This window comes from Larimichthys crocea, chromosome XVII, assembly GCF_000972845.2.
Source record: "Larimichthys crocea isolate SSNF chromosome XVII, L_crocea_2.0, whole genome shotgun sequence".
Lineage (NCBI taxonomy): Eukaryota > Metazoa > Chordata > Actinopteri > Sciaenidae > Larimichthys > Larimichthys crocea.
This window is the reverse complement of record NC_040027.1, coordinates 6,878,421-6,903,399: the sequence shown is the minus strand read 5'-3', so window position 1 is coordinate 6,903,399 and position 24,979 is coordinate 6,878,421. Positions and strand designations below refer to the sequence as shown.

General features: G+C 47.1%; 3 protein-coding genes across 6 annotated transcripts; 2 read left to right on the top strand and 1 right to left on the bottom strand.

The window, feature by feature from the left end:
• The first annotated feature begins 81 nt into the window (after positions 1-81).
• On the top strand, positions 82-2,529 carry cxviih19orf25 (chromosome XVII C19orf25 homolog). Its single transcript, XM_010751622.3, has 3 exons — positions 82-257; positions 528-673; positions 1,835-2,529. Exons 2-3 carry the CDS (start codon positions 532-534, stop codon positions 2,014-2,016), a joined length of 324 nt encoding a protein of 107 aa, XP_010749924.2. The 5' UTR covers positions 82-257; positions 528-531; the 3' UTR covers positions 2,017-2,529.
• Positions 2,530-2,895: 366 nt separating this feature from the next.
• apc2 (APC regulator of WNT signaling pathway 2) lies at positions 2,896-23,589 on the bottom strand. Its single transcript, XM_019253868.2, has 13 exons — positions 22,436-23,589; positions 22,134-22,224; positions 20,726-21,071; positions 20,455-20,563; positions 20,221-20,334; positions 19,985-20,059; positions 13,744-13,842; positions 13,086-13,491; positions 12,878-12,976; positions 12,666-12,805; positions 12,240-12,434; positions 11,273-11,487; positions 2,896-11,030 (listed from the first exon to the last, which is right to left on the bottom strand). The coding sequence occupies exons 1-13, from the start codon at positions 22,745-22,747 to the stop codon at positions 5,495-5,497; spliced, it is 7,737 nt and encodes a 2,578-aa protein (XP_019109413.1). The 5' UTR covers positions 22,748-23,589; the 3' UTR covers positions 2,896-5,494.
• On the top strand, positions 14,847-19,753 carry LOC109136974 (tripartite motif-containing protein 14). 4 transcript variants are annotated; one of them, XM_027290396.1, is made up of 5 exons: positions 14,847-16,671; positions 17,429-18,290; positions 18,392-18,575; positions 18,671-18,708; positions 18,884-19,753. In XM_027290396.1, exons 2-5 carry the CDS (start codon positions 17,537-17,539, stop codon positions 19,441-19,443), a joined length of 1,536 nt encoding a protein of 511 aa, XP_027146197.1. In that variant the 5' UTR covers positions 14,847-16,671; positions 17,429-17,536; the 3' UTR covers positions 19,444-19,753. The 4 variants fall into 4 exon arrangements, with proteins under 4 accessions (XP_027146197.1, XP_019109415.1, XP_027146199.1 ...); XM_019253870.2 differs by having other exon boundaries at positions 14,847-17,333; XM_027290398.1 differs by having other exon boundaries at positions 14,847-18,260; positions 18,452-18,575.
• Positions 23,590-24,979: the final 1,390 nt, after the last annotated feature.

Genomic DNA, 24,979 nt, shown 5'->3' with positions numbered 1-24,979 from the left:
TATATTTATATATGTATTTATTTATTTATATGTTGGTTTGAGCTCACTGAGCAGACGCGAGATGATGACGTTACATGGAGGCGTGGCCTCTGTGCGTGCCCTGTGACGTGGCAGGTAACTTTGACGTGCTGTACGTCACGTCCGTCCGGTTCTGTCCCGGTTCGTGTTTGTTGAGCAGTGCTTTGTTTTCAGCAGCATCTGGTCGGTTCCTGTCCTCCGGTCCCGGATCAGCGCTGAGGCCCGCGGACTGAACTCTGGTACGAGCCGCCGAGGAGCTGCGGCCCGGCCCGGTTCGGTTCTTCACACAGAACGAGTTCAACTGTATCCGCTGTGTGTAGAACCGAGCGGCTCTGTGTGTCGGTACCGGACGTGTTTTATGAACTGAAAAGTATTTTAGTTAAAATCGGCTGTGAAGTATTTAACCGGATTATGAAGTGACTGTTTCCTGTCTGTCTGTCTCTCTGTCTGTCTGCCTGTCTGTCTCTCTGTCTGTCTGTCTGTCTGTCTCTCTGCCTGTCTGTCTGCAGCAGGATGAATATTGGTTCTAAGAATAAGAAGCGGGTGGTTCTGCCCAGTCGTCCGGACCCCCCCACTGTGGATCAGATCTTGGAGGACGTTGGCAGAGCGGCTCCCGATGACCCGGTCTTCAGCATCCTGCAGCGGACTGGACAAGGTGAACCCGCCCAGACCAGAACCCCCTGAGTCCTGTTAAATGGTCCAGTCTGCAGGACTTGGACTACACTAGTGGTTTAGAGACTGATTTAAACCTCCTCACCTACCCCACTCCTTCTCCTGCAGTCTGCTGACTGTTCACCTGTAGTTTACTGACTGTTCTCCTGTAGTTTGCTGACTGTTCTCCTGTAGTTTGCTAACTGTTCTCCTGCAGTCTGCTGACTGTTCTCCTGTAGTTTGCTGACTGTTCACCTGTAGTTTACTGACTGTTCACCTGTAGTTTGCTGACTGTTCACCTGTAGCTTACTGACTGTTCTCCTGCAGTTTACCGCCTGTTCTCCTGTAGTTTACTGACTGTTCTCCTGCAGTCTGCTGACTGTTCTCCTGTAGTTTGCTGACTGTTCTCCTGTAGTTTACTGACTGTTCTCCTGTAGTCTGCTGACTGTTCTCCTGTAGTTTACTGACTGTTCTCCTGCAGTCTGCTGACTGTTCTCCTGTAGTTTACTGACTGTTCTCCTGCAGTCTGCTGACTGTTCTCCTGTAGTTTACTGACTGTTCTCCTGCAGTCTGCTGACTGTTCTCCTGTAGTTTACTGACTGTTCTCCTGCAGTCTGCTGACTGTTCTCCTGTAGTTTACTGACTGTTCTCCTGCAGTCTGCTGACTGTTCTCCTGTAGTTTACTGACTGTTCTCCTGCAGTCTGCTGACTGTTCTCCTGTAGTTTACTGACTGTTCTCCTGCAGTCTGCTGACTGTTCTCCTGTAGTTTACTGACTGTTCTCCTGCAGTCTGCTGACTGTTCTCCTGTAGTTTACTGACTGTTCTCCTGCAGTCTGCTGACTGTTCTCCTGTAGTTTACTGACTGTTCTCCTGCAGTCTGCTGACTGTTCTCCTGTAGTTTACTGACTGTTCTCCTGCAGTCTGCTGACTGTTCTCCTGTAGTTTACTGACTGTTCTCCTGCAGTCTGCTGACTGTTCTCCTGTAGTTTACTGACTGTTCTCCTGCAGTCTGCTGACTGTTCTCCTGTAGTTTACTGACTGTTCTCCTGCAGTCTGCTGGCTGTTCTCCTGTAGTTAGCTGACTGTTCTCCTGCAGTCTGCTGACTGTTCTCCTGTAGTCTGCTGGCTGTTCTCCTGTAGTTTACTGGCTGGTTCTGTCCTCAGACTCGGCCCGGCCTGCAGACAGTGACGTGGAGTCCCGGTTCCAGCAGTGCCGTCAGTACCTGGAGCTGAACGAGCGGCTTCAGGAGGTCAGAGGTCGGCTGCTGCAGCAGAGGGAGGAGCTTCGAGCTGCGGGGGAACAGCTGGAGAACGACGTGATGGAGGTCAAAGGTCAAACACTCTGACTCACCTCGACCCGTTACAGACTTCCTTCTCAGTCCGGGTCGCTCCCGGTGCCGAGGACCCGGCAGCTCCGCTGAAGGTTCTCAGCCGGACCTGAGAACTGTCGCTGAAGTGATCAGTGACATCATCAGCTGACCTAATTTATTTGATCAGTTTAACGATGGACACGATAAACGAGTCGGCACAATTATAATCAAAGATCAGAATTATTGATTAACTGATTCATCTCAGACTGAACATGAACTTGTTAGTTTGTTTCCTTCAGATGTTCTAGCAGAGTACCGTGTACCGGTCCGGTTGTGTTTGAATCCGCAGCTCTTCACTGTTTGTGTCTCATGTGGCGCCCCCTGGTGGTCACACACAGTGATGCATGTTTATTAAAGTAGCAGTCAGCTGCCTGTACGAGCAGTGACACAGGGTCATATTATTCCTGTTGTATAATACGGACCCTCACGATGAAGTGAAGTTAGTTCCTGACATATTTACCATCAATAAAATGTTTCTTCAAGTTCAAACATCTCACTGCTAAATGTCTGCAGGTAAAACTTCACACACAAACATCTGCTGCTGGCCTCAGCAGGTCAGATGGTTCTTCAGGTAAACAGGTAAACAGCCGGTGGACCGGGACACATTTGACTTTACACTATAGAACATGTATGTGGTCTCATGAGTCCCAGGCCACCTTTAAAAACTGGTTTAAGGTGGTCTGATCACAGTATGACTTGGTGATTGTGTCCACATGTTAACACCAGCTGTATACGCTCTGACAGAGTGTAAAGTGTGACACCTGTACGACGGTGGTTAACCTTTCCTCTGGTGTCAAAGTCCAGCTCTCCAACGTATTGTTATTGTCACAGTGTGAAGGAAAGTCAACACGTGAGTTTAATGAAACACGTCACTTTTTATTAGATGAAAACATTTATTATGACACACCTCTTGCTTTGCCTATTTCACATGGTGCCATACGCCGCTGTGGCCTTGTTCACGCCCTGAAGGCTGGGACCTCGCTGCCATGACGACCTGTGACATCACCAACTAAAGGGTTGTCTGGTAATTGATCAGATCACTGATTCAGTCGCATGCACGTTATGTTTTTTAAAGCAGAATATTCAGTCTAAGAACTGGAAGAAGTTAAATGAAGAGCGAGAGCTACATTATTGGACGTGAACTCGTCTAAGATCTCATCTCCAGTCGGACTTGAACAAGACCGCCGACACTTATGGCAGTCGAACTTCCAGAACCTTCTGATGGTGTTTGAACGTGGAGCCAAATTCCCTGTGCATCTCATTCACACAATGTTCATCCTGATTTAACTCTTGGGGGCTGTTCAAGTGATTCTTTCACCCCAAAACTGTCTTCACACTCAGCAGCTATGGGCTCAAATGAGGGACAAAAAGGTTTTGACTTTATCAGAGGTCATTTCATGTTCTTGGTTTGCCACAGCGGCACCGTCCACTGTTTCAGTTAGTCTGTTTGTGTTTGAATTTTTACTGCAGTACCAGTTTTTTCCACTAGGTGTCGCTGTTAGTTCCTTTAAATTATTCTGAACATTGATCGACCCTCATCTGAACCCACGACAGCAGGTGAGTGTTTGATACAGTAGAACTGGGTGACGTATCACTTATATATCTTAAAATGGCCGCTGGCACTTAAAGGTTTTGCATTCAACGGCTACTCTGGCTTTATTCGTACTCAAAACATGCTTTGGAAATACAGTAGGGTCGTAGTCGTGAATACAAAACCTCGTTCTTCTGAATAAACAGCCCCCTCGTGTAGATTAATGTTCTTTCTGTCCAGCATCTTGATCTCCGTGCACAGGAGTGATGGTACAACTACAGAGAATATTTATCGTCTTTATATTCGACTTCTTCTCGACCTATCACTACTTTTACAGCAACACAGTTAAGCAGATATTAACACGTTATAAAGACTTCCAGTGGTGATGCACCCTTCAAAGCCTGACCGCCGTTTGTTTCTTGACAGGAAATACTCCACAGCAAACAGTGTCTGAATCTAGTAGCAAACACAAATATAATGTCACATTTGATTATGGAGGCTTTGTTCATCTACGCTGACGGTTTATAGCATTATAGGTCTTTGCGGCACTTGAATACAGATGGCTAGTAATGCTCTCACCGGGCTTTATAAAGTATTTTACCAGTGAATGACAACGTTGTTGTTGTCATCCACAATGTTAAGGTATGTGTACAGTCGGTGAATATATTGGCATGCTGTCAGAGATTCTTTTGCCCACTGGGAAGCTTTGAAGATTTCATATATCTGCAAGTTATTTACAATACTGATTAAGACAAAGAGTACAGGAGAGTGTGAAGATACTCAGCTGAGTCTGGAAAATGACAGTATTTGCTATAATATGTTCTGCAGCAGTGATGAGACTAGAGTCCAGCAGGGTGTCGGAGTGAAAATCTGTGATTCATGATGAATCATACCCTCAAATTAATAATCTGAACAAAGGGTTGGGCTATATGACGATATCTAGATATTGTAAATCTGCCACTGACTTAGGTCATTGCAGGCAATGTTGCAAATCACTGAGTAAGACTGCTCCATAGAAATACTGAATTTTGATCAGGCAGATTAAATACTTTGATTTTTATCGCTAACTCTAAACCTTCAGGTCTGTAGCTCACACCAAATCAGTCCCTTCAAATTGATTTTTTGATGCACTCCAAATGAATCAGGCTACGGAATACTGAGCTGCTAAAAACAGCTACAAAGTATATCTCAGTACAGGAATAAATAATCTAGACGTCTACAGCTGAAGTGTGAAAAGAACAAAGACAAATGGAATAAAGGTGATTGCATTATTAATTTGAAGAACCGCCAACCCCACTGAGCTCACATGGAACAGGAAAGGTACAGTATCATATTCAGTGAGTGGTGAGGCAAAGGCCCAAAGCGCTGATGTACTGTATGTAAAAAAAAAAAAAAGACTTCACATGTCCGTGTATTTGTGTCCTTGTGAGAGTCTGTCAACAGTCCACCACAGTTTGTACCTTATCAGGTAAAAGTCCAGCTGAGTAATCCTTCAAAAGTTTGCATAATATTGTTCTTTTATCGATTCTGTCGAGGAGACCGATGGAGATTTATGTGCTGAAATCAATTCATTGTCTTTTGCTTTAAGTTTCCACTACGTTTCTACCAGGCAATGATTTTTCTACAAATACAAAAAAGTACAAAAAGATGCACTTCTGTTTCATGTGATGTTTTTCTATGAAGTGCATCTCTCATAGTTATTGATGGTCTGTTTGTGTCAGACCTGTTTCAATGCATACATCCAACCCTGTGTGAATGGTAGATGGAAGCCTTGATCAATTGTTCAGGGAGAAAAACTTTGAATGCAGTGAGTGAATGGGGAAAGGGTCAATACCCGAGGTATAGGGACCAGCACACTCCTTGTCTGTCCATCTGAGTGCTGAGTTTCATACAGGAGAGAGTCCACGTCGTCCACCTAACGTCCTACGACTCACTTTTCCCCCGTGACTTCTCATTGATTGTGGCTGCTTGGCTCTCTGCGTCTTGTAGGCAGCAGACCATGGGGCTTGGGGTGTAATTAAATGGAGTGACTCGGGCGGCCTTGCTGGGGGATCCTTGGCGGAAATGGACAACTCCACCCACATGGCTGTCTGATGTTCCTGTGGAGACGGTGCTGTGGCTCCTCAGGGACCCGTCTGAATCTCCGTCACCCCCGGAGGTGGCACTAATCTTTCTGAGTAGTGCCAGTCGAGCCACTTCTTCTGACGTCACTGGAGCATCAACTGTTGGAGAAGTGCTCGAGTTGGTCTTGTTAGAAAAGTCTTCTGTCTGGACTGTTGCATCACTTGTCTTGCGTGAAGCAAGTAAAATGGTTGGCAGTTTTCCTGGAAGAGCTGGTGGCTTTGGCTTTTCCCCATCAGGAGAAGGCACCAGAGGTAATGCATTGGCTGGCAGAGTGCTTTTCAAGATCTGAGGTACATCTTCATCCCTGATCCTCCTCCAGGTGACTCTGTCATTTATCCGAGATGCAGATCTCTGCCCTTTCTTCTTTGTATCATCCTCGCTCTTTGCTCTTCCACTCGAATCAGATGATGAAGAGCGGAGGGAAGAACGGCTGGTCACTCTGCTCAGTATGTTTATGCTTGGTGATGAGGCATGACGTTTAAAGGTATCTTTGTCTTGCTGCTCCTGCCTGACTGCAGACACTCTACCCGGCCCATTTCGCTGAGCCACCCTGCAGGGGCTTTCAGAGCTTGTTCTCCTGCCTGGGCGTCTTGCAGATAGGTCCCTTTCACTGGAGGTTGCTCTGGAGAGGGTTGTAGTCTGCTTCTGTTGGCCATAGTCTGGCCTCTGGACTTGCTGTGCTTGTCCTGGACCTTTTACTTGCACCCTTCTCTGGGTTTGCACAGCTACCTTAAGTTCCTGACAGCGTGATGAGCAAAGGAAGACAGCTGAAGCTCCAGGAACTGCTCTACGGGGGGATCCATTCTGAGATCCAGGCACGTTGCGTCCAGAGCCATCGCGTCTCAGTGCATTCTTTGATTCTTTAATAAATGTCAGCTGTCTCAAGAATCCGTTGCGATCAGACTCACCACCACTTGAATGGACTGAAGTCATCCTGACCAGTTCAAATCGATTGGGGGGTGGCACCCTTTTCCCACTGACCTGACTGGTTTGTCTGCAGGTTGTTTGGTTTGTCACCAGAGGAGACAGGGGTCTGGGTCTGACTGAATTTTGCATGAAAGGGATTCGGACAGGTGACTTCTGAGTTTTAGGCGGTGGAGATTTTTCATTTTGATTCACAACAGGAGAGCGTCCCTTTCTTTCAGGGGGACTACTAGCTGGTGGAGTAGTTGGTGAGGCATTCTTTTTCTGGACGGGTTTATTTGCCTGAATTGGGGATGTTATCTTCTTCTGCGACTGTTTAGAAGGTGTAGAGCTTTGTGATGATCCAGAGGATGAACTTTTTGGTATCCTTGGAGGTGGAGTAGAGCTTCTCTTTGGCAAAGATAATTCATTTTCCTGGGGACGGCCTAATCTGTGAAGGCTCTTTGATCTGTGCTGAGCAAGGTTCGGGTTCTTAGGAGCATCTGACTTGGTTGGCACTTTCCTGGGAGGAGGTCTCTGTGATGGAGCGGTTTCTTTTTTCGGTGTATAGATCACTGTTCTGCCTCTGAAAACCACCGGTAAGTTTGGAACTGGCTTGCGCTGAGCGAAGTCAAGAGGTTTATTTGCCTTTTTATCTTTAGCAAACTTCCTTTCTTTGGGTGTGAAGCTGGATGTCGACATGAATGACAGGACTGATTCAGTCTCTTCAGAGGATGGCTCCTGAGACTTTGATGCCTGCAGCCCAGTGACAACACAATTAGCACCTTCTTGTATGGCTCTCCATTCAACACTGTTGAGGTCTGAATCTTTATCCCATGCCGTATCATCACTATCCATTTCCTCATCCATGTTCCACCCATCAGAGGCCTTCTGTTTCTGTTTCTGAGTGTTTTCTGCTTTCTTCTTCCTGGCAGCAAGCTTTCTTCTCTGCTTTGGCATGGCAGATGTTATGCATTTCTGAAGAAGGTCATCCTCTGAATCCATGCTTACAGAGCTTGGGGAGCTTGGCTCTTCGTATTGGCTATGAATTGTCATAGGCTTTGCTTGTTGCACCATATTAAGTGTTTTGTTGTGTCTGTTCTTGTACCATATTTGCTGGGCTTTTGATTTATGATCCTCAAACTCAGCATCACTCAGTGAACTGAGAGATGAGCTGAGTGAGTAACATGCCAGGGATTCATCCTTTATCAGGTTCTGTTTTATCCTGTGAAACCCTCTGGACTTGCTTTGGGGATTATCAATCCTGCCAATATTTGTCATGCTCCGGGAGAGAGCATTTCTACTTGCTTCCCTGGTCTGTTTTCTACTTGTTCGTTTCATGGCTTCCTCTTTTTCATTTTCATCATCATAGAAGCCGTTACTGTCCTCTGAAGAGCGAGTCATCTGTCGAAACATTGCGTTTCCTTTTTGTGCTCCCACATTAAGGTTACTGTCTGTGTTTTGCTTTATAACAGGCAGTTCCAGTTTCCTGATGGGACCTTGACCTTGCCTCCTCTTTTGTTGGTTAGGAGACTGATCACGATTTCTTTGGCTTGCCACTCTATCAGCTACCTCTTTGCTTTGCATCAGCACCCGCTGAGTGGGAATCACATGTTTGGTTGCTCGGTTCATTTGTATCTCAGGTGGGTAGTTCATCCTGTTGGGTTTGTGGAAGTGTGAGAAAATCCTCAAGTCTTCAATCCTCTTTGCCTCATCATCGACCAGTTCCTGTTTGTTCATTCCTTTAGCGGTGCAGTCTTTAGCACCTCTGTCCTTTACAGGATACTGAAGTGTTTCATCGCTTAGTGATGTTGTGCTGGAGAAGTTAACAGGTGTACCTTCTGCAGAATCAGTGAAGGATGAATCATCAAATTTGAAGTCCTTTTGTGGGATGACAATTCTCCTCCCAGGACACATTTGGGTTTTGCCATTTGGTAGCATCATGTACACTGGGAGATGTATTGGGTTTCTGGAATTCAGAATATGAGGAGGGATGGTGGTCATCAGTGAAGGTCTTACTTTTCTGAACTTGGAGGGCATTGCCGAGTTGATGCATTCCTTTAAGATTTCTATGTCGTCGTCCGAGTTGCCCTCACTGTATCTCTCCCCCTGGTCAAGTCCTTGCTCATCCTCATCAGGGAAAGGGAGATTTTTGTCATTTTGCTGGAGTAGAGGGGTCAATTTCAGTTCCACATCTTTCTGTATGTAGTGTTCATGAAGAGGCAGAGCACTTAAACTTGAAGCACAAGAGAAGTTCTCAGTGGGTTTTTCCACAGTGAAGTAGATCATGGTGTCCAGGTCAGGAGGAAGGTTAAACCTCTCTTTGGAGTCTGCGATCTCCATGAACTTTCGCAGGCTGTTTTCCCACTGTCCTGATATTCCTGTGGCCTGTGTTTCTGGTCCATTTGACTCAACACAACATGGAGTTTTACTTCGACTGGGAGGCATGGTTTGCCCTGGGCTGTCAGGAAGATCACTAGGGCTTATTGTTCCATCAATCATCTCACTGCATGGATCACTTTGGATTGAGCTGGCAATAGAGGGAGACTCAAAGCTGCCCAGTGAACTGACGGAGCTACAGCGACTCATTACTAGAGGTGTCTCATGTATGTAGTTCTCAGATGAACTGGATGGAGATCTGTCTTCAAGTATGGCTGGTGAAGCTCCTCTAAGGAACACCTTTTCCCTTTTGGCAGGACAGGGGATCTCGATGGGATCGGTTTCTTTGCTGGGGAAGGTTTTTGAATCTGTCATCAGCAGCTGGCTGTCACTCAGATCCTCCAGAGTTTCATCCTCTTCAACTCTCTTCACCACTTCTTCATCCTCCACTTCAATTATTTCTAGTGATGAGTCGCTCTCCAGCTCGTTTTCACTTTGTCCATCCAGCGCTCCATCGCCAGAAGAGAGGGAGGAAAGTGAACTGCAGCGGGAGAAGCAAATCGGGGTGTTCTCCACCGAGTATTTCTGGACTGTCTCCATCGTCCCGATGGTTGGGCTTCTGGTGGATGTCATTGGAGAAAATTTTGTAATACTCCCCCCAGTCATCACAGTCGGTACCCATGCTTGCCTCCTCATTGCTTGGGCAGCCTGGACATTGATAGCTGTCTTTGCTACTCCAAATTTGGCCACGCTCTGAATGAGCGGGACCTGTTGATAGGAAGGAGACAGTTTAATTGAAGTCATGCTGACATCAGAGGACACCTTAGTGGATGCACTGACAGGTGTTTGCACAGGTTGATCCTGGTTCTTTTCTGCATCTGTGCTGCTGAACTCTAAAGCTTTCACATCTTTGTTGTCCACAGAGTCTCTCTCAGGAATATCTTGCTGGTTAGTCTCATTCAGGACAGAAGGTCCTAGGTTAAGGTAATCTTGATGGGCTACCTTGAGATCCAGCTGGTTGGGTCGCTGTTGCATCATTAGGGCTCTTGGAACAGGTCGCATCTGGTCTTTGCTGCCGCAGTAGCCATCACTGGTGCTTCCACTATTCAGGCTGTCTGTTGACACACTTGTATGGGCAGTTTTGAGGCGCAGGAGGGCATGGGCTCTACTGAGGCGTTCTCTGTGGGCCAAGCTGCTTGTATCAGAGAGACGGCAGGGAGAGCATGATTTTGCTCTGGCTTCGTTAAGTTCATCCAGGCCATACGGCCAGTCTGCCAGGTGGTCCTCAGAGCTGAGACTAAAGCTGTCCTCTGAGGATGTGTGCATGGTGATGTCTTCCACTAACCTATCGATCTTGGCAACCGTGTTGGTGATCTTTTTGGCGAGCTTCTCTGCAGCAGCAGATACTACATCGTCAGTAGGTGCGTGTCTCTTCTCAGCCATGTGAGGCGGATCTATGTCTCTTTCAGGTTCACTGTCTCTCTTACGTGGCTGGTTTTGCAGGAAGTTAGAGTTGGTAAGGAACATGGACAGCATAGAAAAGCTCCCAGTGTCCAGGCTGCTGGAGACATTTGGAGCCTCATCATCATCAAAACAACCAGAATCAGACGCATAATCCTTTGCCAGACTTTCAATGTGCCGTAGAGGCTTGTTTAGGGTCAAGTGCTTGGGGCTCTGTTTCTCAAGGGTATCAAAAGTCTCTGCTAGGTGTTTGGCATCCAGCTCAGCCTCCAGAGCCTTCTGTTTCCTCATGTAGAGCGAGGGCATGCAGGAGCCGGGAGATACGACTGCAGCATCCTTATATTTCAGGGGTCGATTGGTGAGGAGGTTCCTTAGAGCTGCGGCGCTGCCCATGGCTATCATCTTGTGCTTGGAGTGGATAAGGTTGCGCAGCATGCTAACTGCACCGAGGTCCCACAGAAGCTCCTGGTCTTTTGGACTTCGGGCAGAAAGGTTCCACAGAGTCCCGCAGGCGTTGCTCACTATGGTCAGGCTGTGGGACCGCAGGTGCTGCAGCAGAGTGTGGAGGCAGTTGTGGTCCCTGAGGATTTGCCTGAGAAGAAACAACGAAAAGGCTTTTCAATAAATTTCTTCGATCCACATGAAGCAAAGTATTATTATTTTAGTTAATATTTATATATATATAAAAGTTGATGGATCGTGCCAGTGGTTTTGCCCATTTTCCTACAAATCACTGATCCTTGACATTTCTGTTGATTTCATTACGGTATAAAAATGAACCTGTAATAACTTTTAAGGTTTGATGTTCCTTTACTCAGCCAGTGTTTGACTTACCTATAGTTTTCCCGTGTGGCGACCAGACTCGAAACGTTTCGAAGGATCCCTCCGCCGCTCTCGATGATGGCGAGTGAGTTGGTCTGACATCTGTATGTCAGCGTGCTGACCAGGAAGCCCAGAGCTCCGTCCACCGAGCAGATGGCCACCTTGTTGTCGATGCTGTGAGCTGACAGGTTCCACAGAGCACTCAAAAGACTCTTCAAGGTCGACTCCTGGAAAACCAGCAAAACAAAAAAAGTGTTTTATTTTACCGACACAGAAACACATAGAAACACCTCGTGTTGTCCTTGGGGTCAGTCTGACTGTTGTTAACTCAACAGCAGAGTATACTTTCATATAAACGAGGTCTAGTGGCCCAAAATTCCAAAAGAAAGGGAAACATTTGTGGTAACGGGTTGGACTGAAGTAAGAATAAAGGTGTAACGCAGAACTGAGTGACAATAAATAAATTAAACCTTAACATCAACATTATGAGGGTTAACATGGAAAAAAAAAAGATAGTGTCATAACAATGGAAACCTTTCATGGAACGTTTTGCACTTCACTACTTCTTGGCTGGAACCAGTAACTTCCAAAGTCTCTACGTGTTGTCCAGCACACGAACCAGCGTAAAAAGAGATAAAGCTTGTAAGTGAGCTTTAGAGGTCCACCTGCTTCTCCACTTTAGGCTAAGCTAAGCGAACTGCTGTTTTTTTAAGCAATGATATGGAACAAACCAAAAAACAAAGGGACATGTACAAAGCAGAGTCTTATCTACCCCTGGGTTAAGGTTTAATATAGTATTTTACACCCATAAGGAGAAATCCTTTTCTGTTTCTTTTGTTGTTTCGTTGCACTTCATGTGAGTGGGTTGGTTGGGTTGGTTGGGGTTGGTTGGGTTGGTTGGGTTGGTTGGGGTTGGTTGGGGTTGGTTGGGTTGGTTGGGGTTGATTGGGTTGGTTGGGGTTGGTTTGTTTTCAGTTACCTTTGTGGCCTGCAGGGCGCAGGTCATCAGCGCAGACACGCAGCCGATGTCTCGGAGGACTCTCTTGCTGCTGATGTCGGCCCTCCAGGACAGATTCCTCAGGATGCTGGAGACCACCTGATGAAGCTCCTCGCTGTCTGAGGCCAGCTGGGCCACCAGAGCCTGAAGGCAGCTCTTCTTTGAGCACAGGGTGGCCTGAAGGGAGACGAGGTGGAGGTGAAACAAACTGGGACTAGAGAAAAACCAACATCAGGTCTCAGTTCATATGAAGTCTAAACTAACAGATGACGGTTTATCATCGTGTTCATTTGATCTCATAATCATTGATGCATAAGCAGGAAGTCATCTGAGCCCAAGCTAATGATGCTAATGATATAGCTAACAGCATGCTAAGGCTAACGTCCACTGTGTGGTGTTTCTCTGGACCTTGTTGACGACGTCTCCAAAGGTCAGGTTAGTCACTGCCATCCCTGCGTAGCGGCGCAGCGCCATGTTGATGGGGTCGTTCTGCATGCCGTACATGTCCTGGTCCAGGTGGATCAGATCAGCCACCGCCTGCAGACCACCTGGAAGAAAACACGAAACTCTGAGCAGACCGTGTCACTGATGTCGGGAAAAACTGGAGATGTTTGACGAACCTAGTTCATTCATGGCGCGGCGGTACTCCTCTTCAAAGGAAAGCTTCATGATGGCGCACATGGCCTGACAGATCTGAGGGTCCACAGGTTCAGGTATGTCTGGAGATGAAGGATAGGACAGAAGGTTTCAGGGCTCATTAATGAGTACAGAACAAACCTGAGGCGCTGGTTGTTATAGGTACTCAGGTTTAGAGGGAACTGGACTCACCGGTGGTTTTGGTTCCTGCGGGTGAAGGTGTCCCTGCATGACTTTCGATCCAGTCCCAGCCGCTGTCACAGTAGGTCCGGATCTGCTCCAGCATGTGCAGCACCCTCATCTCACGGCGGGCCTGGCCCTCGTCCTGCTGGGAGTAGATGATGTTGTGGAGGGCGGCGCTGGCTCTGGATTTGGCCTCTCGGCTGCAGCCCATCATTGTACCGCCCGCTGAGGTCTCCCCGGGCCCGCTGCTGGTACCCGGAGCTTCATGCAGGATCTGGACCAGCAGCGGGACGCAGCCAGATTTTCTCATGGCAATGCAGCTGTCCTGAGAGCTGGACAGAGCCAGCAGAGTCCGAGACATCTCCTCCTTATCTCTGTTAGCGAGCATGGAGAGCAGCCAGAAGACCATCTCCACCTGAAGAGGGGTCAGGTGCAAGTATGAAGTACTTCTACTTATATCAGTATATATGCAGGACTTGTAATACAGTATTTGATGATAAATTATTAATTTGGTGTCTTTTAATTTGAAGGTGAAGTTAAATTCTTCCAAATGAACTTCAGACGCACACGATGTCTCTCTGTATTAACCCTTCATTAACGCTTCATTAACGCTTCATTAACGCTTCATTAACCCTTCATTAACTCTTGTGGTGTGTTCATGTCTCACCTTGCTGCCTCCATCTGCAGAAGCTTCAGTTCCTGCTGCAGCAGCTGACGACGTGTTATTCTCTGGTTCTCCAGCAGGGGGCTTCTCAGCTCCAGACAGCTGCACAGAAGAAGAAGAAGTTGTAGTATTAGTTGTTTGGCTTTGGTTGGGAACAGTGGGTGCCAGTCTATCTCCACACTGTGGTGTCCAGGGTCACAGAGACCTGTTGCTGCCTTCATAGACATAGTAGATAGCTTGTTGTTGACGGTCCAATCTGCGTAAACAGACATCTGTGTCTCCAGACTAGAACATGCTGACAATAACACCTCCATGGGTAAAGACATTCTCTGTGACTCATTCTGGGCGTGTAGTGTTTGTGCTGTTATCTTGGGGTTTAAAGTCGATCCACCAGGATGAGTTGGGCAGAATGTGAGACCGACTCAGGCACTTCTGATGAACTTTGAGAGTGTCTCTAATTCTCCTTGGCCAAGCGTCAATAAATAATACAGCATCAGACATCAGAGGCTCCTGAACACTTTCTGAACTCCTGACCTTTGACCTTTGACTTCAGCAACAATTATTATTATTATTATTGAGAAGTTTTTAAAACGAAAAATGTCACAAATTTATTGTTAATTGACGTTTAAGGTTTCGCACAGTTCATGATTTTAATTTGGGTTGATTTATTTATCAACCTTTATTGTTTTTATAGTAAAACATGTAGAAATATTAGAATACATATAAAGAAATATTCTTTATGGTGCAACAAAACAAACACTGACCTGATCGTCTGTCTGAATATTAAATCCGACAGGCAGACGATGTTTTACTATAAAAACAATAATCTTTTAAAGCTGAAAGAAGAAAACGATTGATTTAGTAACTCTGTAAGTGGCTGTTAATTCATTATTAATTATTAATTATTAATTATTAATATCTATCTGTCTGTCTGCTGAATGTTTTTTCTTTCTTCATTTCAGGATTTTTTTAAACGTCGTCTGACAGATTCCAGATCAGCCCGAGGTTTTTAGATCGAACAAAAACAAACGTTCATTTCACTACCTCACACACACACACACACACACACACACACACACACACACACACATCCCTCTTTGTCTACAGACACACACATCACGCCCTGAGGTGTTACCATGGTGATGTGACGGGATGGATGAAAGGGGGATGAAAGCTTTGATGCGACTCCGAGGATTTCAGTCTGAATCCAAATGAAGCTGTGTGTGTGTGTGTGTGTGTGTGTGTGTGTGTGTGTGTGTGTGTGTGTTTCACAGACTGAATCTGTGGCTCTGGTCCAAACCTCCATTAAACACGAGCGGCTGCACATGACAACAAAATGGACGCCAGCGAGAGGAAACACAGCTGAAAACCAAAGAACCAGCTCTGTAGACCTGGACTCTGTAGACCTGGACTCAGTAGACCTGGACTCAGTAGACCTGGACTCTGTAGACCTGGACTCTGTAGACCTGGACTCTGTAGACCTGGACTCTGTAGACCTGGACTCTGTAGACCTGGACTCTGTAGACCTGGACTGTGTAGACCTGGACTCTGTAGACCTGGACTCTGTAGACCTGGACTCAGTAGACCTGGACTCTGTAGACCTGGACTCTGTAGACCTGGACTCTGTAAACCTGGACTCTGTAGACCTGGACTCTGTAAACCTGGACTCTGTAGACCTGGACTCTGTAGACCTGGACTATGTAGACCTGGACTGTGTAGACCTGGACTCTGTAGACCTGGACTGTGTAGACCTGGACTGTGTAGACCTGGTCTGTGTAGACCTGGACTGTGTTCTCTGTGTTCTACTTGAGGGGGCGCAGACAGTTCTGGATCTGGGTCAGCTGATGCTCTGCAGTTGTTGATGTTCTGTCTCGTTGTTATTCTCAGAGGGAACCGACTCGCTCTGTGCCAACCCTGCAGCCTGGCAACAGCCAATCACAGCGCAGCTCTGAGGCGCCTCAAAAGACCTGGATTCTCTGCATAGCAACGAGCCGGACCTGAAGAGGAGGAGCAGGAGGAGCAGGAGGAGCAGGAGGAGGAGGGGAGACCTTCAAGTTCTACTGAACCAGAACCAAAGCTCAAATCGTTCTGGATCATTATTTAATATTTGACTGACAACAACCAGATTTAATTATTGATTCATCTTTTGATCATGAACGGATTCTGTTGGTCACTAAAGTAACTAAATCTAATTAATCCATTAAACAATTCATTAATAGTTTAATAATTCAAAAAACATGAAAACATTTCGAATCATTGTAAATCTGCCGTTCGTCATGACGACACTTTGTTTTTGTTTCTCTGTTTTTCATGATTCATTTTGGTTTTATGGGTCAAAAGGTCAGAGTTCAGCCTGTTAAATAATTAATGAGCACAGCTGAGATGATTAATTATTCATGGGGGCAGACCCCGCCACAGATCTGAGAGACTTTAACATTTATTAAATATCTCATTATTATTTAACACAAACAGCTTTTGAGCCTCGTTTAGCTGATAGTTTCAGTTTGACATCATAACGAGCTTCATGTCGCTGCATGTGGAGCACAAAGCTGCGATGTTCAGATTTCTGAATGATAATATTAAAATCTATTTTAAATATGGAGACGAAAAGATGGCTCACTGTAACCAAGATATATTTAAACTCAACTTTGACCCCAATAAACTGAAGTCGAGCTTCTTATTTCAAAATGTTGGACTGAAACTCTGAGACACAGCTCAGCCAATCATCAGCCGAGCTGTCAAACATGGAGTCAAACTGGTCGAACCAGAATCAGCTGAATGAAAGAATGTCGACACAAACACAGAGACACAGAGATTACAGCCACAACGCTCACACAACGCTCACAGAACACTCACAGAACGCTCAGAGAACGCTCAGAGAACACCGGTCTGGTTTGAGGTTTCAGTGAATCAGACAAACGTGGAGCAGCCGTGAGTATCTGACTGTGTGAACGACTGAAACCAGATCATCTGACTCACTTTAAACGAGTCTGAGCATGAGCTAAAGTTAGACCTGAGAGTAAACCAGGTTTAAATGTTTGAAGCTGCATTTCCTTCATGTTGAACCGTTTGAATTTCTTTTGGGGTTCAGGTCGTTGGTTTGAAAATGTGACATTGCATTGTTTGAGTTCTGTGGACTGATTTGCAGATCATTAGTGGCGAGCTCATTAACTCTGACTGTTTATCTGAGCTTCATGAAAGTCCTCAAAGGCTGAAACAGATGAGCCGCTCTGGGTTTCCCTCTGCAGTCATTAATGGACGCGTGTCCTGCTCTGATGTGTCGCTGAAGTTACGTTACGTTGCGCCACGTTACGTAACATTATGTCACGTTACTTATTTTAACATCCAGCCGCCATCTTTTCTCCATGACCTCTTTATCAGGGTCGCAGGTTGGAGCCGGTACATACTGGACAAGTTGCCAATTCCTCACAGGGCTGACACATAGACAATCATCACAGTCACATTCACAACTATGGGCAATTTAGAGTTGCCCATAGGTGCCCAATCTATAACCTCTAAACCTGAACCCGAACACTAGGGGGAATCGCACAGCATCATAATTCGAAGCGCAGGGCCAAGCTGCAGTATTTGGAGTGAGAATGTGTTGCTACAAAAATAAAATGTTATGTTAATGTACATCATTAGGTGTTAACATTTGACTTAATTCTACATTGATCTGTTCATCCAGGTACTCCATGAAGTCTCCAACAATGAAACGATTCACTGCGTCTAACAGGAAATAAAGAGAGGCAACAAAACGCTGCTGAAACACGTTGGACTGAACAAAAGACGGAAAATGAGTCTCGCTGAGGAACCTTCACTGGAAAATGACTGTCAGGAGCCTGAAATACAAAGTGAAGACGACAAGACGAATGAATCTGATGAAAAAGACCAAAAGGATAAAAACATGAGGATGAAAGACCTTCTTAAGACAAACAGGACCATAGGTCCACTAAGTCTTCTGAAGGAGGAAGTGCTGAAAGTCTTCAAGGACAAAGAGACAAAGATGGACAACGAGGACCGCCCTTTGACCGCAAATAAACCTGTGAGCAGCACACTGGATCTTCTGAAGGAGGACTTCAGTCAGTTTAAAGAGGACGTAACCAGCGTCTTCAGCAACAACTCGTCAAAGGACAAAGAGATGAAGTCAACAGAGAAGATGATCAACCCTCTGAGCGTTCTCAAAGAAGACTTCAATCATTTCAAAGACGTCTTCAGAATTGGTCTTTCACAACAGAGAGACACTGCAAAGGAAAGCTCAACCAACACCTTCAAGATAAAAGTCTTGAGAGCTGAAAGGACTGACCAACCCTTCAAGGGTCTGTTCAGAAGAGACCAAAAGAACAGTCAGACAGTCAAAGAGACATTTCCAGAGACAAGAGAGGAACTAATGGACGATGGCTTTAGGGGAAACCTCTCTGAGGAGACGGACGAGACAGTCGATGCAGACAACATGAAAGACCAAGTGGATGAACTGGAGGACCATGAACTGGATGGATCTGAAGAGGAAACTCTTGAAAGTGAGGAACTGATTCCTACATCACAGGAAGGTCGGCACAATTATACAATATCAGCATTTTGTTTGGGTTTTGTTTATAGAAAACATTATTTTACAGTTTGTTAGATATAATATAATATATGAACTCTACAGCTGAGCAGAGATGTGAGTGTGAAGAGTGGAGCCACAGCTCTTCTTCTTTGGTGTCAGCAGAAGACGAGACGATAAATGGGGAAGAAGAAGAAGAAGAATCAGAGGAGCCATGTCTTCCTCGGCAGGCTCTGTCATCTGGGATCTGCCTCTTAAGTCTCAGAGACTCTAACGAAGACGACATGAGGTGAGTCAAACACTTTACTGTCATGTTCAAACTGTTTAACAAACTTCATTTTTACAGTAAATTATGATTCATGATGATTATTTCTGCTCTCACAGGGATCAGCAAGGAGAAGACTTGTGGTTGGTGAAAAACTGTAAGCTCGTTTTATATCTTCTTCTTCTTCATATCTGAGCTTCACGTGTCTGTAAGAATATCGTCTGCATAGAGCTTTAAGTCCTACTGATATGAACACTTGATGCCTGAAGCAGAAGTCTTTAAAAATCAGAAACCATGAATTGGCTAATCTTGCTCCTTGTTTTGCCCCTTAGATGCCTGCTATTTGACCTTTGACCCCAACACCGCCAACTCAGAGCTCCACCTGACCGACAGCAACAGGAAGGCGACTCGAGTGTGGTCAGAACACCGACCCCTGGACCACCCGGACCGGTTTGAGCGTTGTCCTCAGGTCCTGTGCAGGGAGGGCTTGCTGGACTCGGTGTACTGGGAAGTGGTGTGGAGCGGCGGCGCCGACATCGGCATCACATACAACAGCATTTCCAGAGACGGAGACACAAAGAGCTGTCTGCTGGGTCACAACGAGCGGTCCTGGAGTCTGGAGTGTTCAGAGGGAAGCTACACGCCCTGCCACAATAACAAGAGGTTCAGGTCTTACTCACCCCAACCCTTCAGCCGCAGAGTTGGGGTTTACCTGGACTGGCCCAAAGGCTCTCTGTCCTTTTACTGCATCTCTCAGGACACCATGGTCCACCTTCACACCTTCACCTCCACTTTCACTGAGCCTCTGTACCCGGGTTTCTGGGTCTGGGCCTATGATGGCTCAGTGTCGCTGTGTCAGGTGGAGTTAGACTGGGAACGACTACTGCAGTGAACCACGCAGAGGAAGACTGGAGGGCAAGGCTCTCCTGAGATACATGTAAACACAAAGAAGGGGGATCTGGGTAATCATAGGTTGCAAAGAAACACGATGTTCACCTACGACCAACCTGGATAAACATGTTCACGCCTTCAGCTCCCATCACACCAAAGATCTCAGTGAAATTCATATTTCTAAAGTAACGTTTGCTTTGTGTCGGCTGGTTTCTGTACACGATGCATCATGACTCATGATCACTGCTGTAGACGAGCTGAAAACTAAAGACAAACCCACGTAAAGCATCAAGTTTCCTCAGACCTACTTGGACGTTTTAATGTTTGACAGTCAGGAAGTTGCAGAAACCTGAAGTCCACCAGATAACACACTGAACCCGCAGACCCACAAAGCCATGCAATGGTGCTGACCCGCAGGTTGAACTGTTTATAGCAACAAACTTCAGGTTCGGTCCAACATTGATGAACTCGATGTTCATAACATCTGTCAACAGACAGTTTACCATCTGCTCTGTGTTACTGTACATGTCTGAATGTCTGACCTGTAGCTGGCTCTCCTGACTCCCTCGGGCCTCCTGCAGCTCTTTCTGCAGCTGCTCCAGACGGGCAACACGCATCTGCAACAACACACACACACACACACACACACACACACACACACAGTTCAGACACGTCCAGATGCTCTAACATCTGTTCAGACGTCTTCGTCTTGTCTGTTTTGTTTCTTGGTGAAGATAATTCATTTGATGTTTGAGTCAGCCGGTGGTCTCGGTCTCACCTGTGTCCTCTGAACCATCTCGTCTCTGGTGCCGAAGCGTTCCTCCATCACGGACTGGACCTGCTGCGCTTCAAACTCCAGCTGCTGCCGGATCAGATCCATCTGCAGAGAGAACTGCAAGCAGACAGGGGTCAGGGGTCAGAGGTCAGGATACAGTGAGCCACTTTAATGTTGGTAGTCTGTTAATTTCCTTTGAGGATCAATAAAGTTGTGAAAATCAAAGTGTGTGTTCACCGTGTCGATGCGAGGCAGCTGAGACAGTCTCTGAGACAGCGCCTCCAGCTGGCTGAAGTACCAGCAGCGCTCCCTCTCCTCGCGGTCGATCTCCCCCAGCAGGAGGTTCCTGCACACACACACAAACACACACACACGCACACACGCACGCACACGCACACACACGTGACATGTTGCTGTCAGTCTGCGTGACGTTGTCACGGTGACCTGGAATCAAACTTCAAAACACATGATGCAGGAGCTTTGACAGACTTCCCATGATGCCGCTCACCTCTCCTTGTACAGCTCCTCCAGGTGATGGTCGCTCTGGCGTCCGTCCGCCCCGCTGATCACGGCCGTTTTGGGCGGGGCTCCATCCAGGAAGTGATGCGGCATCACGACAGCAGTGGACTCTAACCCGGACGCTGAGCTCAGACGGGACGACACTCGGAGTGGACTCCTGGCTCTGCTCGCCGCCGCCGAGGACGAGGAGCAGGAGGAAGGAAGAGCCAGACAATCATCTAGCTCCACCCCTCCCACACCTGTTAGCCCCGCCCCTCCCAGGCCGTCGGGCAGCAGCCTCAGGTTGTGAGGTTGGTGTTTGAGCTCGTAGTAGTTGGTGAGGTCCATGTGGAGCTCTGAGGGAGGAACCATCAGGAATCAGCTGATCGATAATCAAACAATCAAACAAGCCAATCATCTATCCTCCCTCCCTCCCTCCCTTCCTTCCTTCCTCCCTCCCTTCCTTTCCTCCTTCCTTCCTTCCTTCCTTCCTTTCCTCCTCCCTTCGTTTCTTCCTTCCTTCCTTCCTTCCTTCCTTCCTTCCTTCCTTCCTTTCCTCCTTCCTTCCTTCCTCCCTCCCTCCCTTCCTTTCTTCCTTCCTTCCTTCCTTCCTTCCTTTCTTCCTTTCCTCCTCCCTCCCTCCCTCCTTTCCTTTCTTCCTTTCCTCCTCCCTCCCTCCCTTCCTTTCTTCCTTTCTTCCTTTCTTGCTTTCTTCCTTCCTTCCTTTCTTCCTTCCTTCCTTCCTTCCTTCCTTCCTTTCCTCCTCCCTCCCTCCCTTTCTTTCTTTCTTTCTTTCTTTCTTTCTTTCTTCCTTCCTTTCTTCCTCTCTTCCTTCCTTCCTCCCTTCCTCCCTTCCTTCCTCCCTTCCTCCCTTCCTTCCTTTCTTCCTTCCTTCCTTCCTCCCTCCCGCCCTTCCATTCTTTCTTTCTTTCTTTCTTTCTTTCTTTCTTTCTTCCTTTCTTCCTTCCTTTCTTCCTCCCTCTCTTCCTTCCCTTGTTCCTTCCCTCTCTTCCTTCCTCCCTCCCTTTCCTCCTCCCTTCCTTCCTTCTTTCCTTCCTTCCTCCCTCCCTTCCTTCCTTCCTTCCTTCCTTCCTTCCTTCTTTCCTTCCTTCCTCCCTCCCTCCCTTCCTTCCTTCCTTCCTTCTTTCCTTCCTTTCTTCCTCCCTCTCTTCCTTCCCTTGTTCCTTCCCTCTGTATGGGACTCTGCTGTTGTTAATCTCAGTTGGAGTTCATTGAATTTCAGACTAATTGAGATTAATTAGTTGTTTAATCAGATTGAGTCATAACGAGGCAGTGGCAGCCAATCAGGTTAGCTGATTGAGTGGATTCATTTGTCTGTGGATGGTGACGGGTCCCAGTGGAGCCGCTGAGAGAGACTTTAAAGTCCATTAGACCAGAACTGGACAGAAGATTCAGACCTTTGAGTTGGTGCAGCACATCGCTCCGCCCGGACGATGCCAGAGTTCCTGCTTCCTGCTCCAGTTTACTCTGCAGCTGCTTCAACACCTCCTGCACCAGAACCAGAACCAGAACCAGGACACATTACGTTACATTATGTGTGAGATCCATAATTACATTAACATTAATGCTGTCTGTGTTGTTGGTGCTGATGGCGTTGATGGCGTTGATGGCGTTGTTGGTGTTGTTGGTGTTGATGGTGTTGATGGTGTTGATGGTGTTGATGGTGTTGTTGGTGTTGATGGTGTTGGTCCAGACTGACCTTCATGCCGAAGGTCTCATTCTCAAGTTTGGACAGGTGGTTGGAGTTGTCCTCCAGCTCCCTCCTCAGGTGGGAGTTCTCCTTACGGAGCGCCTCCACCTGGTGGGCCAGCTGGTCGTAGGAAGCCACGGCGTTGGCCATCTTCACACTCTGCAGCGCCTCCTGCAGGAGAAAAGAGAAAGAGGAGGAGCAGTGTTTTATTAGCTCACACAGCTTTAAAGTTTTACAGGACATGCAGACATGGGTGGAGGACACGGGTGGAGGACACACACAGACGGTCAAAGACAGACAGAAGAACTCGCTGTCCAACATGAACACAGCTGGCTCCGGCTCCTGCACCGCTGACGTGGTGTGTTCATCTGGAGGCTACATTAGCACAAACAAACACTGCTCTTCTTGTTCTGCTGACAGTCCCTGAATGCACCTTCAGGAACACGTGAATCACATGTTTGAGGGACGGAGGCCTCAGCGTGTCCTGAAGGAGACAGACCAACACGGAGACTGAAAGACGTCATCACAGAAGAACAGCTGACTTCATCTCTGCATGAGCAGCAGTGTGCAGAGACAAAGTTCTGACCCAGAAACAGCAGAGATGAAGTGAGTACACGCTGTGAAGGCGAAAACTCCACCCAGGCTCCGATGGAGCTGTCACTGACTGACTGATGGAGAAACCAAAGAGGTGGAGCATGAGGTATTTGTGCTCCAGTGAACACCAACAGGAGGGCGGAGGCTGGATGATGAGCAGCAGGCTGCTCCTGGTGGAGGTCAGGAGGCCGAGGACAGGACGGCGCCCCCCTCAGGAGATCCTGCTGCCAGCGTGATGCATCGCTTAGCCGACGTGTTCCAAAGAGTCTCAACAACTCAGGAGGATAACGGGCCCGACCCAGAAGTACCAGAACCCAATGTAGGTTCCAGTCTAACCCTGATGATGGTCTACATGTTGAACCTCCTCCTCCTCCGCGTCCTCCTCCTGGGCAGCAGATGGCTCACAGGAAGTCAGTTTGGGTCGATGTTCCTGCTCTGAACCGACCCGACGTTCATGTTAGATAACATTTGGCCTGCGGCTGCTTTTCAGCCTCCGCTCAGCTGATCCTGAATCAGCCTGAAAACACGTCACACTGATTCTGTTTGTTTATTACGGTTATGATCTGACCTCTGAATATACACTGTAAATATACTTAGATATCTATCTATCTGTCTATCTATCTATCTGTCTGTCTGTCTGTCTGTCTGTCTGTCTGTCTGTCTGTCTATCTATCTATCTATCTATCTATCTATCTATCTATGTTTTTACAGTGCAGATTATATAAAAACAAACATGGGCATGTTTTGTTTTCCTACAATATAAAAAAGTTGATGACTCTGGATTAAAGTTCTGTCTGACAGTCTGCGGGGACGTCTCAGAGACTACGTCCAGGTTTTAGACAGTCTGCGGGGACGTCACAGAGACTACCTCCAGGTTTTAGACAGACCATAAACTCATTTCTACACAGTCAGGACATCATTGTCTCTCTGTCAGACTCAGTGAGGTCATTACTTGGGGGTCATTCCTGCACATGCTCAGTGCGCTCTTTAAAGGCGGTCATGTGACTGGATGAGGCGGTGACCTTCACTGCAGAGACGATGAGTCAGAGGTCGAACCGCTACGACAGGAAGTGAAAGAAAAACCTGTTCAGGTGTTTCTGCTCGGCACAGATGTCACAGCTGCATTCATTATGAGGAGGCCAGCCACAGGGGATTGTGGGTAAGAGGAGGGTGGAGGTCTGAGAGGAGAAACAGGATCCAGACTGTTGTTTAAGGTGGATTTAAGGTGGATTCACAGGATGGCATGCTCGAACCACACGTCGTCATGACAACGAGACGAGTTTTTAAAATCCAGTCTCAGGTTTAAAGTTTAGGGTCCTCACAGGGATAGAAGAAATAATGTGTGTGAAAATCTCTGTGATGCTGCAGAGCTCAGCGTGTGTGTGTGTGTGTGTGTGTGTGTGTGTGTGTGTGTGTGTGTGCGTCAAAAACCCTCTGACATATTGATGTTCTGTGTTACTGTGGTAACGGGCTCACATCTCCCCCACCATCGCCATGGTGACACATTTACATCAAGTGATGGCTCTCTCTGCCTCTCTTGTCATCTGATACTCACACACACACACACACACACACACACACACACACACACACTGCTGCATTCGCTGCAAAGCATGCTGGGTCGGATGCTCCCGTGAGGATAAAGAATCAGACGAGACTTAACGAGCGCTAACAGAGCCTGTTAAGGTGGCAGTTGCCATGGCAACCTCAGTCTGAAGCGCATGACCCCAATATGAGATGGAGGGAGAGAGAGAGAGAGACAGACAGACAGACAGAGAGAGACAGAGAGAGACAGACAGAGAGAGACAGACAGACAGAGAGAGGAGCAGAGAGTGAAGAGGACGCTGACGGAGGAAGCTAAGAAGAGAAAAGGAGAGAGTGAGCGAGCAAGAAGCCGCCGGACAAGAGTAAATGTGGGACTGACTTTTAGTGGTTGGTGAGAGCTTGGTGAAATAAAAG

Excerpts from the sequence above, each read along its gene's own strand:
- apc2 (XM_019253868.2), bottom strand. The coding sequence starts at position 22,747 with ATGTTGGACAGCGAGTTCTTCTGTCTGTCTTTGACCGTCTGTGTGTGT. Across the intron at positions 13,492-13,743 it reads CTGCAGATGGAGGCAGCAAG|GTGGAGATGGTCTTCTGGCT; the intron begins GTGAGACATGAA and ends ACCCCTCTTCAG. Across the intron at positions 11,031-11,272 it reads GCCACACGGGAAAACTATAG|GCAAATCCTCAGGGACCACA; the intron begins GTAAGTCAAACA and ends GTTTCTTCTCAG.
- LOC109136974 (XM_027290396.1), top strand. The coding sequence starts at position 17,537 with ATGAGTCTCGCTGAGGAACCTTCACTGGAAAATGACTGTCAGGAGCCT. Across the intron at positions 18,291-18,391 it reads GATTCCTACATCACAGGAAG|CTGAGCAGAGATGTGAGTGT; the intron begins GTCGGCACAATT and ends TGAACTCTACAG. Across the intron at positions 18,709-18,883 it reads CTTGTGGTTGGTGAAAAACT|ATGCCTGCTATTTGACCTTT; the intron begins GTAAGCTCGTTT and ends TTTGCCCCTTAG.
- cxviih19orf25 (XM_010751622.3), top strand. The coding sequence starts at position 532 with ATGAATATTGGTTCTAAGAATAAGAAGCGGGTGGTTCTGCCCAGTCGT. Across the intron at positions 674-1,834 it reads CCTGCAGCGGACTGGACAAG|ACTCGGCCCGGCCTGCAGAC; the intron begins GTGAACCCGCCC and ends TTCTGTCCTCAG.